Consider the following 17,387-nt stretch of genomic DNA (forward strand, 5'->3'; position numbering starts at 1 on the left):
GACATGCTGATTACGCAAAAACTATCTATAGCAGTCAGGAGAAACAGGTGATATTTGGAAACTATTCCATCTTCTCTCTCTATTCCGCTCTCCCTGTCTCTCTCTCTCCCTATTATGCAGCATGAAAAAAGTTATAGGTAAGCAAATTAACGAAAATGATTTGTTGCATTGTTGTGAGATGACTTGTGTTCGATGAAACAAGTAGGTTCATTACACTTAAGGGGCATGTCATAGTTTTCGTCGTTGGGCAGCTAGAGATAATCGAGAAGACGGGAAGTAATGTTGCACTTGGAATAGAAAGTGACGTTATATTAATGTTATTGCCGCTGTTAATTGAAAGCTACGAAACTATTTTACGTTTATCGGAACGCCATCTATCGACACAAGTATGTAACTTGAACAACGCCATATTGAGCGAATGTTTTGCGTGAAGTTTAGGTTTTGTGTCTCACATGAGCGCAAAATTGTTTTGCTCAACGTATTGATTTGTGTGATTTAGACTGTTTAAATTTGGTTCAAAGAGTAAGAGAATGAGCTGCTCGGACTCTAAGAAATCGAAAAAAAGAAAGAGCATTAAAAGTGGAAACATGGGTGACGTTCTTGGTAAAGAATGTGGACAAAGTGGAAAGGAGGAACTTAAGCAAAATGATCAGCCGGGAAATGTCAGAGAGGAAGCGGACGGAGCACCAAGTGTGGACGATAGTTCTACGGGACAGAGAAATAATGTTGAAGCGACTAAACGCATCCCCGAACCGAAGGTAAGTTATTGTGCTGCTGATATGAAACGTAATTGTTAAGCTTGTAGCTGTCAATGCAGAGCGTACTGGTTTACTTAACGCCAAGTAAGTTGTAAGATTTTATTGAAAAATGTTTATTTAGAGCCGTCGTTGACATAATTTTAAAGCTTGATACTTGACATTTGCATTTCGTGTGTGAGCTGCCCTTGATACGCTATTTTGACATGTATCTGTAACTTACTAGTGGGTAGGTCTTATAGATAATAAGAGTTATCATTACCATGGACCAGCATGGTATCTTTTAAGTATAATAAATCTGATGTAATTTTCTGTATTCAGTGATCTGGAAATGTTTAGTGATAGTGCTTAAGTAACTTTCCAACTATGGATGGGTCTTGATGCCACTGCTTTTCAGTGTTGTCTAATGTGAAGCAGTAGGACTGCAATGTAGAAGTTGTGAATCAGTGTATCTGTGTGTTATGTAGGCGTAAGAATTAAATACTTATTACTATCTCACAGTGAATTGTGTTTCTTTTATTGCAGTTTGTAAGCGCACATAAATATTTGATATATATTGTACACCTTTTTTTATATAGGCTGTGCATTGATATAGCAATTGACTTTGTGATATGTGTAAATAAATAATTAGGTTAGTTATTGTAGTTGTCCTGTACAATTATAACAGCTCTTAATTTTATATTAAAATTTTCTTTTGTAGCTGAAGTGATTTGAATAAGGAACTAAAGAAAAAATATTTATATTCTCAGGTTTAGGAGTTCCAGATATTAAGTAGCCTATTCATATGTTTTGTTCTTGTTGGTAGCTTCAATGAAAAACTATTTTGCATCAGTATTACCACCTTCTAAACAATAATTTTTTACTACCCTTGCAACTTGTAACCTATCCCTCATCCTTTTGTATTTTGCCTCAATATGTTGCACACTAGTTTAGGATGGAACTGTGTGAATGAGTTTTATGGAGAGCAATAATTGTTAGGTTCCACATTACACTGCCTAACTGCTGTTGTGAATGTTCTGTAAACCGTATTGTAGGTACTGTACCAGTTGGAACATCACTACAGAAATTTGCTAGAATTCTACTTTTTAGGCAGCATTATGTAGTGGGTTGCCTATGCATTTTTTATACTTTATGTATGATATTTGTACCACATGTAATATGCATCAAGTACTTGTTGATTATCTGTAATCTAAGCTACTTTTCAGAATTTACTTGCAGTTTTAGTTTTTATGATTATAAGTTTGTTAGGCATGAACATTAAACTGTTCTGCAGGTCACCAGCTTACCACGATCTTTATTTGGCATCCACATTCATTGGCTTCACCAACCTGCAACCAAATTATCATTTTTTGACCAGTGCTACAGAGTAGTTCGTAACTGCAGCCAAGTTTCCAGGATGTCCAGCATTTCACTCCAGTCATTTTGTGTTCTGTGGTACGTGAGGTGGTGTAACTGTAACATTACAGAACAAAACTTTCCTTATATTTAATTGCATTTATTATGCACAGGTTATTTATTTGATGAATTGTCAAATAGCACAATATGGCCTTTTTCTTCTGCATACCCAGCCTTGTGCTTTGTCACCTGGTCTTCCCTGCATTCTTTCCTTTTATGACTTTTTGTTCTTGGAGTTATTCATGATATGTTCCAGGCACATTCCATTTCTGCTAGATTTCCTTTCTCTCCTATTTTCATTTATCATTATCTCAGTCTGGTTCAATATAAGTATTTTTCTCCACAACCACATTACATATCTGTCCTAATATTTTGCTCTTATGCCTGTGAAAGTCCATGATTCAGTGCTAGACAAAACACTTTGCGAAGGTCTTCCTTAGGTGTATCGACTTTTTTTGTTGTGAAAAAATCTTTTTATTTTTCCATAAACTCATTTACCCATAGGGATTGTCCTTAATATTTTTTACACATAATTTTCATTTTTTGTCACCAAACTTCTTAAGTAGGTCTAATCAAAAAGATCTTACTCATTCCAAGGTCTTATATCTTCACAGAGCCGTTAAGTTTGCTGATTCTTATCAGTTGGGACCTCCCTACATCTAGCCCTTCTCCATGATCTTTTCCCAACTTTCTTGACACTCAGTGCAGCCCTGTTGATGCAAAAGGTAAGAAACTGCTTAGTCTGAATATTTTGTCCAGCATTCTCTAGTTGAGGAAGCTGAGCTAGTAAGAAAAGTTCTGTTTCCTATTTGGCACTCATTATACGCATGTAATATACACCAAATTACTAGGCAGAAATGGGTTTCTTACGTAATACAGTTTTTCTGAATTTGCTTTGCAATTTAGTTATTTGTTATGTAAATCCATCAAACACGGAGTGAATGTGGCACAATGTGTTTCTATAACCTTTATTTTGTATTCACATTTGATGGTTTTTCTTCAACCCTCATCAAAACTGTCACTGTTCAACATAACCTCGACCTTGAAGGATGCTTTAGGAGTGTTGTTAGTGCCAAACTAAATGTTTATCTCTAATACAGCATTGATGTTACCTTTCCTGTGACATTGATACTGCACAGCCATTCTATATCTGAGTTGTTATTTATAGAAGTCTCCACCAGCACTGCTGTCAAGACACTGTTTTCTCTGGGTCTTCAATTTTTCTTAGTTGACTGTGTCAACCTTGTACATGATATACGTAACCTTAGATGATTTGTTGTTACATAGTTAATATAGGACAGCACATTTGAGCAGTTTCGTTAGACACACTTAACGAGCAATGTCTAGCAACAACCTGTTTCCCCTGATGATAGGGAATTGTGTGCAACAACTTGCCACTTTTAGACATCAGAAGAAATCCTGATTGATGTCTTTGCAATGTCAACTCACAATTCAAAGAAATTTGTAAGAGTATATTTAAGGTGTTGGACAAGTTGCTAGATGGCATCCAAACTTTGCTTAGTAGAATTGAGATCATGCATCAGGAAATGAACAGATTAATAAACTCAAACTAGGCAAAGGCCTACACTAAATTTACGGAAAAAAATTAACTCTTTGTGTTAGGAGAGGCAGGTCTGGTAAACCATTCATGCTACTGGAATCTGCAACTCGGCAGTGTGCCTCCTTTTTGGTACAACGAGTGCGATCACCTGCCTGACAGTTACTGCTGTTTTTAGTGGGAGACAGAACTCAGAATGGAAATTAGTTGTAGTGCTGGTTTGTGACAATTCAGTAATGTCAACTAAGTTTGTCATTCCTGTTAGGATCGTATTTCTTACTTTTACATCCTTCTCTTTTTAAATTTACTTCCTTGTATAATCTAGCACCAATGATTAGAGGTACAAGTTGCTGTGGAGGTTGTGTGTTTGGAAAATATTTCCCATGTACATATTGTGGCACTGAAATGACTGAATATTCTTCTGGAGAACACAATCGTGGCTGGATTTTGATTTAAAACACAGGTAAATAAGGATAACATTAAGTACAAATATTGTATATACTCCTTAGTAACCAGTGAGCTCATGTGCAGACTGTAAAAAGATTGCAATTTGTCTATGAAATCTCAAACCAGCTAACAGGTACTTGACTATATTTTTTATTGATGCGAGTAATTCTCATTGATTTCTTAGCTTTGGTGTTGGATGGCACCACTTACTGGGAACTGACTAAGAGTTTGCCTGAATTAGTATTGATCACACAAGTCTCATGACCTTCAAAGTACAGTTCTTTATTAGGATATTTTGACTGTGATAACCTCCACATATGCAGAATTCTTTAGTGCGCCGCCAACTGCAGTGGATTTGGTCTCTCAAAATTGCGCTACCTGTGAAACCAGAAGGGCGTAACATTTCAGTGGTTTGCACAGTATGGATATAGATGTAGATACCAATCATTACACATCAAATGGAAGAGTATCTGAGTAACCAACAGGCATGTAGACATGTAGAAGGGATTTATAAAACTACTGAGCCCCTGCCAAAAACTCTTTTCGATATCTCAAACCATTTAAGATATGAGGGATTTTATGAATATTTTACTTTCATTGTATCATTTATACACATGAAAGGAAGTGAGTGCCCTACATACAATCTATTTTGTCAAGACTGGAGACAGATAATGATCCCATCTCTATAAATTTAAAGAAAAATTCAGTATGTTAGCTACATTTCGTACACAGTGTTGGGGACCTAATGGGCACCAAATGCAAACTCATAGTGACTGCTATTTATTTTTGTGAACTATTCAGATTTCTTGCAGTCACTTAAAAGTATCACAATAATTATCACCATTAATGAAGTGATATGCGGTTTATCATGAAACAGACCAATGAGGCTGTGATATGTGAGAGAATCAATGTTTTTACCAAATAATTTCTTTCTAATCATTGAGAGAAATTGCAGAACAGGTGGCGTGCACACACTCCATTCTGGCAGAGCAGCAAGTTAGCCACCAGTTGCTCCGAAGCAGGCAATGAATGTTTCATTCGTAACGGTCAAAGCAAACGGCACAGCACACAAAGGCGTTATCTTGCACGAGCCCTACTTCTGCTGCACGGCAGCTGTGGTCATATGAAGGCACCCTCTTATACTGACCCGTTTGTGGGCCACTTAGAGGAAATCTCATTCCTCCGCAGCCTGAACCCCTTCTTCCCTACATGCTTCAACTGGTCCTCTTCAGCACAACTTACCACCTTCCCGGACATTGATGTCCCCTCCCTGATCATTCTATAAAAACCATTCCCAATAGCTAACCCACCTGTCATATCTTAATAGGTGCCTTCCCTCCCACGCAAAAAATTCTCTTGTCTCGTACAGTCTGCTTGCCCACAGATTGCACATCTGCAGTGTGGGGCAGTGCGAGGCCCAAAATGCTGAAGATTTCATTAAGGCCTCCACAGGCATGCATTTCTTTCCAAACTTACTCGGTAAACATACCAATCATGCCTCACATCCACATATACCTGTAAATCGTCTGACTACCCCCTTGAATAAGCTGCAAAGAAGCAACCACCCTCCCCCCCCCCCCCCACCACCACCACCCATTATTATCCAGCATTCTCCCACATTCGAACAACTTAAGCACATCCATAGTTAGGACTTCAAATACTTATATTCATATAGAGGCAGGAGATGAAGAATATCCTACCTACAATCCTTCCAAGCTCTCATTGGTATAGTATTACCCATCCTATTCACAAAATATCCTGCCCTGTCCTTACGCTGCACCTACTTACCTCCACATGCCACACCAGTCACACACCTATTGAAGACCGAGATGGAAGAAGACCTGTTTACACACCCTCCCGTCTCATGCTATTACACTTCCGTCGTGGGCATATTCTGTACTATCATAAATAGTCACTTGCGGAAGGAGTCATTATATACCACTTATAATGTAATTTTAGCGCAGCCTTTTATGTGAGTGTAAGCACAAAACATCTGCCCCCTCCCCCGCACTGATAGCAGCTTCTCTGAATTAACTTATATGCAAACTGTTCTTCCAATGTGTCATCCTATCCTCAGTCTCCACTAGCAATAATTCTACACCCATCCCATTTCAGTCTGTTACTATGCTGCTCGCCGCCCCCCCCCCCCACCCCCCGCCCCACTTACACACACACACACACACACACACACACACACACACACACACACACACTTACTGCACTCTGCCCTTTCTCTGTTGTATCTAGACATGCCAGTCTACTCCTGTAGCAGTGAAGAGGGAACAAACACAGATTCTTTCACTAGTCAAGACACTGTAATTGTCCCTTGTAGGGAGCACCAGTGGAAAAAGAAATGACATATGCAGCTAACAGATGCTGGAATTTAATGTGCAATTGAAATGGTTAATAATTGCATATGAGAGGAGAGAGATTGAAAACAGTGTTCAAATTGACTACAGTTATGTTACTGCACCCAGTATTGTTTCATGCTCAGGTTGGCTGTGAGAAGAAACAAAACACTTGCTGTCTGAAGTTGTCAGTTGTGTCTGTTGATCTAAAACTAGTTGGTTAAAGGGCTGAGAAAGTGTGTATATGTATGTGTGTGTGTGTGTGTGTGTGTGTGTGTGTGTGTGTGTGTGTGGGGTGGGGGGGGGGTTAATTTGACAGGAGCAGTGATTAAGTTTCCTTTCCCAACAATTTGATCAATCTCAATTCAGAGCATTCACAGTTTATTCACAAACAATGTCAGTTAAGGATTAATAGTTAAATGAGTGTTTTTGTATTTGCCATAGTCAAATCAACTGTGAATGCATCGTAACATTTGTTATGGGAAGAAATTTGTGTTTTCATATTGCATTTGAGGCTGTAACACTAAATGTCTCAACAGGTTGAGATTGTTGAGAGTGTAGGGCAGGACGTTTTTGCACATGTTATGGAACATATCATTAAATGCACTTGTTTGATAGGTCTTTCTTGTGTCCAGATCCCTCAGATCTTGTCTGAATGAGGATGGTCACTGTCTCATATGCGGTAGTGTTTGCAGCAAAGGGCAGTATCTGAGGTAAGGAAATGAAATTTTCATGAACAAACACAGTCTACATCAAGTAATTTATTCTAATGACCATTTTTGACCAAATTAATACTTTGCCGGCCAAGCCTGAGCATAACTCGGGCCATAAACCTGTGTTCAAAAGACTGTACCCAATTACAGCTCGGACCACGACACTGTGTCCAAAAGACCACACCCTTGTATGACAAGGCCATGATTTTCTTGATGCACAAGCCACCTATTGTTCTAAAATTGGACTCATTTTGTATGAGAACAATTTACCGAGATCTTGCTACCTCTCCCTTGTCAGGTGCTGCCTTCTGTTATCGATTTATAGAATTATTTTTAAAGAAACATTAGTGAACTTAACAGCTGCTGTCACTAATGGCTGAGCTGGCGTGTGGCTGCATTGACATAATTTTGTGCATGTACTCATTAGGTTTCACAGTTTGCCGTAATTCTGCTACAAATATGTCACATTTGTTGAGAGAGTGAGAACTTTTGAAAGCTCAAGAGGAAAACATTGTTCAGTAACTAATCTTAAACTATCATAACTTTAAAATTTGTAATCTGCTAAAAAACTTAAGTAAATATGAAAAATAAATCTTGAAACTTGGTGGTTTTTTAGTATGTTTTACGCATTGATATATCATTCTACACACACACACACACACACACACACACACACACACACACACACACACACACAGTTACTCTTTAAATAATGGCATAATTTCTAGTCTTTAACGTGCAAGTTGTCTTCAGATGTTAAATATGGACACGTTTTAGCTGTACCAGCATTGGCAAGTGCACATTGACACACAACTGTTCAGTATGGCAGTAGTTATCCTCTTTGTAATTTAGATCTGAAGATGGCAGAATTCAGCCAAAACAGTTCATTACAAGAAAATATGTAATCTAGACTGTGCTTTGTTCGTAATAGTCTCCAGGTGACACAGTGCCACTTCCTTGTGACACAGAAATTGATGACGAGAAAGCTTTATGAGGAGTAATCATAAATATTTAATTATCACCTCAAAAAAATAAAGTTGTGTTACTAATTAATTGACGTTGTTAGTTTGCAGATTGATGTCTGTTCAGATCCCTGCACCACAGTACTGTCGCACACCACTAGGGGAACCAAAATGCCAAAGCCCATTGATAAAGTTGAGTAAGGTTCAGTAATTTCATTTTCAGAAGCTGCAGAAATGATGTTGCTGTTAGGCCAATCTAGAAGTTTGCAGTAGAGATTTAGAAAAATGGAGATGTTGGTTTGGAAAAAGGAGGGTGGCGTCTTAGGTCAAGCTCTGTGTATTGTAAACCTGCACTCCCAGACTTGCACTTTCAGGCCATTAACCATCACCGGCACAAGCTTCATCAGATTCATACAGCTTAGCTGACGAGTTACATCACCTCTGTAATACATTCCTGCAAAATGGATGTTCTGAACTGGAGATCCACTGTGGCTTACATTCGATGCATGTTGGACAATGTCAAGATGCTAGAAGAAAGTGAAGAACAAAGAGGAGTGGCCATCTTTCCATATGCTGGTGATATATCTTCGAAAAATGAAATTAACACTGAAGAAGAATAAATTCAAATTATGCATTTTTCAACCACCAATGAAACTCTGAGCTCTTGTAGGCTCTGTTGTGGGCTCTTTTGGTGTGAGAATGCTTGGAATTTGTTGGATTCCCTGTAGCTGTGGTAAGTCAGACATCAAACAGTGGGTGAGCATGGGTATGCAGCATGGACTACCAAAGGATTAAATTCCTCACTCCAGTAGTTTTGTACTGGAACAGTGTAATGAAAAATGTAGTCTAATATTCATAGCTCAACAAATCTTACGAAAAGATACAGGTTTCCAACTTAACGCAGCATGGTATTGAGTGCTGGCAGTGTTCATGTTACAGAAACTGCAAAGGGAAACTACTAGTCACTCAAGGGATAACGCATTGGTGGCGACTGAAATATTTGGACAACAGTGGCGTGGATGGGCACTGCATCAGCACTAATGCATATTCTGGCTTTTGGCTTCCAGCAGAGACTGGTAGTGTGGCCTGCCAGCAGTGCGAGGGAGGAAATGACGGTCCTTGCACGTGTGCTGATGACTTTGCTTCATCTGATAGGTGCCATGGCTGTCCTCCATTCTACCGATCAGGAATGCTTGTTATTAGCCACTGAATTTAGTGCCTTCAAGTGTACACGTTTCTCACCTTGACTGGTATAAATAGAAGGCTGCAGTTGTAGCTCAGCAGTTTTTTCCTTGTAACTGAAGATGTTGGTCAGTTGCACAAGTGGAATATTGTGGGGTTTCATATCATCATCAAAGGTTTTGCATGAGAACCATTTCTACAACTAGCCCATCACGAAAGTTTTAGACATCACAAACAATATATTAATTATGGTCTACATTTTTTCAAGGCGATGATTAATACTTTGACTACCTCTTGTAATTGTTAAGCTGAAAATACTGTATGACAAAGATCATCAGTAAGTGCTACCTCTTGTAATTGTTAAGCTGAAAATACTGTATGACAAAGATTATCAGTAAGTGTTTTTCTTGGAGATAGTGTAATACAATAAGTCTGTGACTAGACAATAAGTTTGTGATTATATATTTGACCCTCCCAAGGTATTATTTTGTTATCATTTTGTACAAGAATGACATGTAATCATGAGAACATGATCAAGTGACTATCGTCTAGTGTGATCACGAAATACCGGTAAATATTTTGTGAATGTGGACTTAGCTGAAAGTAGTTATTTTAGTTCCTTACTTTCAGCAGATAGTGTGATCAGAAGAAAAGGTTTTGAACTTGGATTAATGCTAGAAGCTTTCAGAATTCTTTTATTTAACCATGTTTTTAGGAAAGCTCTGGTGAAATGTAATACCTTTGAATTAAAGGAGACCACTCACCAAAAGCAGAAGTGTGTGTGTGTGTGTGTGTGTGTGTGTGTGTGTGTGTGTGTGTTTTGGGGGGGGGGGGTCTCCTTTAATCCAAAAGTATTTTTATCTTAATTGAGAAGAAAGAATTGACTGGCTGTATTGTTTTGTTTTCAGAATGGTCCTGTGCTTGAGAATCCATCACATTCTCTTCAAAAAACTGAATTTCAAAAGGAGGAGAAGCAATGCACTTGTGAAACATGCAAAGATCGGAGGTAAGCATTTGTGCTGGTGATGTATTTGCTTAGACTTTTGATATATTCCATGTCACATCATCAAAGTGGAAGGAATATCTTCTCAGTTTTCAAGATGAATCAAGTGGAATGAAACCGTTTTGTTTTATTCAAAGTGACATGGCTTGATGGCTGCGAAATTTTTATTCACACATGCATGCCACCGTGAAAGACTCAGAGGAAACAACTGTAAAAAGTAAAGTGACTACTCTCATTATACATGAGGCATTGATCTGTACACACACACACACACACACACACACACACACACACAAATAAGACTGAGCTAGATCTAAGCTTCCGCTGAGAAGGAAAAAGTAGGATAGTAAATGGAAAGACGTAGTGAGAGAAAACAGAGGTAGTTAAAGATAGTAACAGTGGATGGATAGCACAAAGTGGCAGGATTGAAGGGATACACATGACGGCATCAATATGTTATTGGAAAACGCTAAAAGAAATACAACCACTAAAATGCTGGCCCATAAACACGATTGAACTTGGGGCTACACAAATAGCTGAAAGTAAACATGGAGCATCAAAGGATCTGTCAAGAAAACAAAGCTAAGTATTCATATTTGTCGACTTCAAACACTTGCATTTTATTTTATCGTGACTCATTGTTCCAAAGTTGGAGTGAATAGTGCTGAAACCACAATACCCTGATAAACAAAAACAAAATCCCAAAATCTAAATTAGAAATTTTGGAATCTTTCACCTTCGAAACTAACATAAGACACATACTTCAATTACTATTCAACTGTGTACCTGATCAAGTAATAACAGAGTGGCGCAAGAAAAAATATATTTTTAATTTTATCCACCCGATCACATTAGGTAGAAGAAAATTAAATTGTCTTGCATTTGTAAATGATCTTGTACCCTTGATTTGTGACATCAGGCCACCTCAGAAAGTGGCCAAACTCTTAAAAGAAATTGCACAAAAAGGAGACTTGCAGATTTCATTTTAGAAGACAGTATATTACTTCCAATAAACAAGCAACAAAACATGTTGTTGTTGTTGTTGTTGTTGTTGTTGTGGTCCTCAGTCCCGAGACCGGTTTGATGCAGCTCTCCATGCTACTCTATCCTGTGCAAGCTTCTTCATCTCCCAGTACCTACTGCAACCTACATCCTTCTGAATCTGCTTAGTGTATTCATCTCTTGGTCTCCCTCTACGATTTTTACCCTCCACGCTGCCCTCCAATGCTAAATTTGTGATCCCTTGATGCCTCAAAACATGTCCTACCAACCGATCCCTTCTTCTAGTCAAGTTGTGCCACAAACTTCTCTTCTCCCCAATCCTATTCAATACCTCCTCATTAGTTACGTGATCTACCCACCTTATCTTCAGCATTCTTCTGTAGCACCACATTTCGAAAGCTTCTATTCTCTTCTTGTCCAGACTGGTTATCGTCCATGTTTCACTTCCATACATGGCTACACTCCATACAAATACTTTCAGAAACGACATCCTGACACTTAAATCTATACTCGATGTTAACAAATTTCTCTTCTTCAGAAACGATTTCCTTGCCATTGCCAGTCTACATTTTATATCCTCTCTACTTCGACCATCATCAGTTATTTTACTCCCTAAATAGCAAAACTCCTTTACTACTTTAAGTGTCTCATTTCCTAAGCTAATCCCCTCAGCATCACCCGATTTAATTTGACTACATTCCATCATCCTCGTTTTGCTTTTGTTGATGTTCATATTATATCCTCCTTTCAAGACACTGTCCATTCCGTTCAACTGCTCTTCCAAGTCCTTTGCTGTCTCTGACAGAATTACAATGTCATCGGCGAACCTCAAAGTTTTTACTTCTCCTCCATGAATTTTAATACCTACTCCGAATTTTTCTTTTGTTTCCTTTACTGCTTGCTCAATATACAGATTGAATAACATCGGGGAGAGGCTACAACCCTGTCTCACTCCTTTCCCAACCACTGCTTCCCTTTCACGCCCCTCGACTCTTATAACTGCCATCTGGTTTCTGTACAAATTGTATATAGCCTTTCGCTCCCTGTATTTTACCCCTGCCACCTTCAGAATTTGAAAGAGAGTATTCCAGTTAACGTTGTCAATAGCTTTCTCTAAGTCTACAAATGCTAGAAACGTAGGTTTGCCTTTTCTTAATCTTTCTTCTAAGGTAAGTCGTAAGGTTAGTATTGCCTCATGTGTTCCAACATTTCTACGGAATCCAAACTGATCTTCCCCGAGGTCTGCTTCTACCAGTTTTTCCATTCGTCTGTAAAGATTCGCGTTAGTACTTTGCAGCTGTGACTTATTAAACTGATAGTTCGGTAATTTTCACATCTGTCAACACCTGCTTTCTTTGGGATTGGAATTATTATATTCTTCTTGAAGTCTGTGGGTATTTCGCCTGTCTCATACATCTTGCTCACCAGATGGTAGAGTTTTGTCATGACTGGCTCTCCCAAGGCCATCAGTAGTTCTAATGGAATGTTGTCTACTCCCGGGGCCTTGTTTCGACTCAGGTCTTTCAGTGCTCTGTCAAACTCTTCACGCAGTATCTTATCTCCCATTTCATCTTCATCTACATCCTCTTCCATTTCCATAATATTGTCCTCAAGTACATCGCCCTTGTATAAACCCTCTATATACTCCTTCCACCTTTCTGCCTTCCCTTCTTTGCTTAAAACTGGGTTGCCATCTGAGCTCTTGATATTCATACAAGTGGTTCTCTTCTCTCCAAAGCTCTCTTTAATTTTCCTGTAGGCAGTATCTATCTTACCCATAGTGAGACAAGCCTCTACATCCTTACATTTGTCCTCTAGCCATCCCTGCTTAGCCATTTTGCACTTCCTGTCGATCTCATTTTTGAGACGTTTGTATTCCCTTTTGCCTGCTTCATTTACTGCATTTTTATATTTTCTCCTTTCATCAATTAAATTCAATATTTCTTCTGTTACCCAAGGATTTCTATTAGCCCTCATCTATTTACCTACTTGATCCTCTGCTGCCTTCACTACTTCATCCCTCAGAGCTACCCATTCTTCTTCTACTGTATTTCTTTCCCCCATTCCTGTCAATTGTTCCCTTATGCTCTCCCTGAAACTCTCTACAACCTCTGGTTCTTTCAGTTTATCCAGGTCCTATCTCCTTAAATTCCCACCCTTTTGCAGTTTCTTCAGTTTCAGTCTGCAGTTCATAACCAATAGATTGTGGTCAGAATTGTTGTTTCAATCTGCAGTTCATAACCAATAAATTGTGGTCAGAATACACATCTGCCCCTGGAAATGTCTTACAATTTAAAACCTGGTTCCTAAATCTCTGTCTTACCATTATATAATCTATCTGATTCCTTTTAGTATCTCCAGGATTCTTCCAGGTATACAACCTTCTTTTATGATTCTTGAACCAAGTGTTAGCTATGCTTAAGTTATACTCTGTGCAAAATTCTACAAGGCGGCTTCCTCTTTCATTTCTTCCCCCCGATCCATATTCACCTACTATATTTCCTTCTCTCCCTTTTCCTACTGATGAATTCCAGTCACCCATGACTATTAAATTTTCGTCTCCCTTCACTATCTGAATAATTTCTTTTATCTCATCATACATTTCATCAATTTCTTCATTATCTGCAGAGCTAGTTGGCATATAAACTTGTACTACTGTAGTAGGCATGGGCTTTGTGTCTATCTTGGCCACAATAATGCGTTCACTATGCTGTTTGTAGTAGCTTACCCGCACTCCTATCTTTTTATTCATTATTAAACCTACTCCTGCATTACCTCTATTTGATTTTGTATTTATAACCCTGTAATCACCTGACCAAAGTCTTGTTCCTCCTGCCACCGAACACTAATTCCCACTATATCTAACTTTAACCTATCCATTTCCCTTTTTAAATTTTCTAACCTACCTGCCCGATTAAGGGATCTGACATTCCACGCTCTGATCCGTAGAATGCCAGTTTCTTTCTCCTGATAACGACGTCCTCTTGAGTAGTCCCCGCCCGGAGATCCGAATGGGGGACTATTTTACCTCCGGAATATTTTACCCAAGAGGACGCCATCATCATTTAATCATACAGTAAAGCTGCATGTCCTCGGGATAAATTACGGCTGTAGTTTCCCCTTGCTTTCAGCCGTTCGCAGTACCAGCACAGCAAGGCTGTTTTGGTTAATGTTACAAGGCCAGATCAGTCAACCATCCAGACTGTTGCCCCTGCAACTACTGAAAAGGCTGCTGCCCCTCTTCAGGAACCACATGTTTATCTGGTCTCTCAACAGATACCCCTCCGTTGTGGTTGCACCTTCGGTACGGCCATCTGTATCGCTGAGGCACGCAAGCCTCCCCACCAACGGCAAGGTCCATGGTTCATGGGGGAAGCAACAAAACATGTTGAAACAAAATGTGTCAAAAATCAAGACAGTAAAAAAAAAATTGTAGATGGGTGAGATGTCCAAGAAAATGGAATGGAAGAGAAAGTTATTGAAATGGGATGAAAAAAGGATTTTACAGCCATGTCAGGAGAATGAAACCATGTAAATTCTCAAGACAGGTAGTTAAATTCTGTGATACCAGCTGGAAAGTAAAGACAGAATCCATAAAATGGACTGTGGCAAGTTTGTATGAAGTGAGGGAATGAACTCGTGGTAAAATAATGAAAGAAATATGGACACAGAGGATGCCCAACCAGTGTTACTAAGTATTTGCGCTATCCGACATTGGCTCATTCCCATGAAATAATAATTTAATGTTCAGGTAAGAAGGTGGTAGGGTATAGTAATTCAGAGTGCAGAAGAGGAAGAAACTGATTCACTTGAACTGTGTAACAGTGAGGGAGCATCAAAAGAGACGAAAAAAAAATGTGCGGGTAAGAGAGATAGAGAGAGAGAGAGAGAGAGCCTGTCATGATCAAGACCCATTTATACTGAAAGTCACCATTAAAAGTTTGTCATATTACCAATACGTCTGTATACGCATCTGAGTGTCTTACACTCTGCGAGTTAGATGTGAACTAGCAGAATTGGAACAGAGAGAAAGATCTTACACAAAATGGGATCATATAAAAAGTAGAAACAGTTAATATATTCTAAAATAGGAAAATTACAGGAGCAGTTCACAAAAGTAGAATTCGCTTCATTGACCACATAAGAATAATGGAGGATTCCACATGAACAAAATATATCTTCAACGCCTTTTACAAATAATACATACAGGGCAGTCTGAAACAGTCTCATGATGTGGGACAGGTCATGCTGAGAAGTAATTGTTATGAGAAAAATTCAATACGTTGCATTGTTTCAGAGTTAATTAACATTAAAGTTAGCCAACCAGTCTGTTGTGTGCATGAATTCAAGTGACACTCGCCTTCCGTCCCCAATATACAATTAATCTCAGTTCTCATTGTGTAGATGATAGCATACATGACTGTTCAGCCTTAAGCCTGGGTTCGATCCTTACTACTATTCTGTGTGCAATTTTGGTATTGCTCTCTTGTTCAGGTAACCAACAAAGGAAACATATGGTGGCACCATCTCTGGTTAGCTGTTTGAATTTGTGCGCAAATGATACAGAATGTTTTTCTTAACAATTATTGCTCAGCGCAACATACCCTACAATACTAAAAGATTTTCAGGCTATTTCTGACTAAAATCAAACAAATAGTTGCAGAATTGATACGTGGAGAAACTGATTATTCTACACCCTTGATTACTGAGAACAAGAATCCTGTAGTGGAATATTGAAAGAAAGAAAAACAAATAAATCTAGGTGGAATGGGTATACAGTTTTAAGAAGTGCAAAACCAAGACATCTTCCACCAACTCTGGTGACATTTGGGTCTTTCCAGTGCAAGGAAAAAAACTTCAGCCATATAGTTAGACTAACGCCCTGCTAGACATGGTGCATTTAGGAAAAACATCTGGCTTAGAAAAAAGATAAAATAATAACTGTCAGAATTGTTATAAGCTATCATGTTCGTTAGATGACTGACAAATGAAATAAGTAATAATAAATTAATAATACTACTAAAATATGCCATTAAGAATTTATTGACACTATGAAGACTTGGAATAATAACTGTTAGGAAACACATTTTACTGAGAAGATAATAAAAGGTACTCTTCTAAGTAATGCTCTTGCATGACATAAAATAAGTTTTTGTGTGTGAAAGAGGACCATCTACCATGATGTTTTGATCTTACAAAGCTCTGTTTAAGAGGCTGCCTTGCAAAGTATTTGTCCTCCTTTTTTAACAGGTTTATTTACTGTTTTGGTGTGATAGTCTCAGCATAATTTTTTTGGGTCAGCAGAAAGTTGGAGTACCAGATGTTGTCAGCCTTGATCCTTGACATAACTATGTTGTTTTGCGTGACATCATTGTGGTGCGGCGTATTTGAATGACTCGGGTTTGCAGAGTGAATGTTGTAATAAGCAATGACACACTAGTGAAGAATGTTTGTGTTTCCAAATTGTTTGAGTGATGTTAGTGTGGCATTGTACTTAGTGCTGTGTGTTACTCAGTGTTTTCAGAGTTTGCTTTTGTGTGTTATTTAAATGTTGTTAGTTATCAGCTACTGATTTGTTTTTGGTTTTGGAGCTGTTAGTTTGTCGTTTAAAATTTGTTCATTCTTGATTTGAAATTTAACTTTGCTTCTTTGTCATATGTTGCTAGGTATGGATATTGTGATTGAATTTGCCAGTCATTTGTTAGTTGGTGTTGTGAGCAAAGATATGGCTGTGACAATTAAATTTCGTCAGTTGTATGGCCTGGTGGGGGAGCAGGTGAGGTGTCAGCAGTGCAGTGACTTGCTGAAGTTGACCATAGTTGTTGCTGCTTGAAACAGAAACGAGTACATATGGCAGGGCCATCGTGACAATATTTGGTGGTCTATTAGGAGGGGGTCCTGTTCCAAGAATTCTAGGATGACCATATGGGATATTGTTTTGTCAACTTATTATTGAAATAAATGATGCCTAACTGACAACCTCAGCTGCTGATAGGTGTTGTTGTTATACCTCGATGTGGAC

The 17,387-nt window shown here is 38.6% G+C and overlaps 1 protein-coding gene across 3 annotated transcripts in view; it reads left to right on the forward strand.

Moving 5' to 3' along the window:
• Window positions 1-303: 303 nt before the first annotated feature.
• Window positions 304-17,387, forward strand: part of LOC126259264 (protein FAM193A-like) — a 242,585-nt gene continuing 225,501 nt past the window's right edge. For 2 of the 3 annotated variants that reach the window (XM_049955897.1, XM_049955898.1), the window contains exons 1-2: window positions 308-758; window positions 10,269-10,366. In XM_049955897.1, the coding sequence (XP_049811854.1) occupies window positions 531-758; window positions 10,269-10,366 (326 nt within the window). In that variant the 5' untranslated portion in view covers window positions 308-530. Of the gene's footprint in view, window positions 759-10,268; window positions 10,367-17,387 lie in introns of all 3 variants that reach the window. The other variant, XM_049955899.1, reaches the window with a different exon arrangement.

This window comes from Schistocerca nitens, chromosome 5 (genome assembly GCF_023898315.1).
Source record: "Schistocerca nitens isolate TAMUIC-IGC-003100 chromosome 5, iqSchNite1.1, whole genome shotgun sequence".
Taxonomy (NCBI): Eukaryota; Metazoa; Arthropoda; class Insecta; order Orthoptera; family Acrididae; genus Schistocerca; species Schistocerca nitens.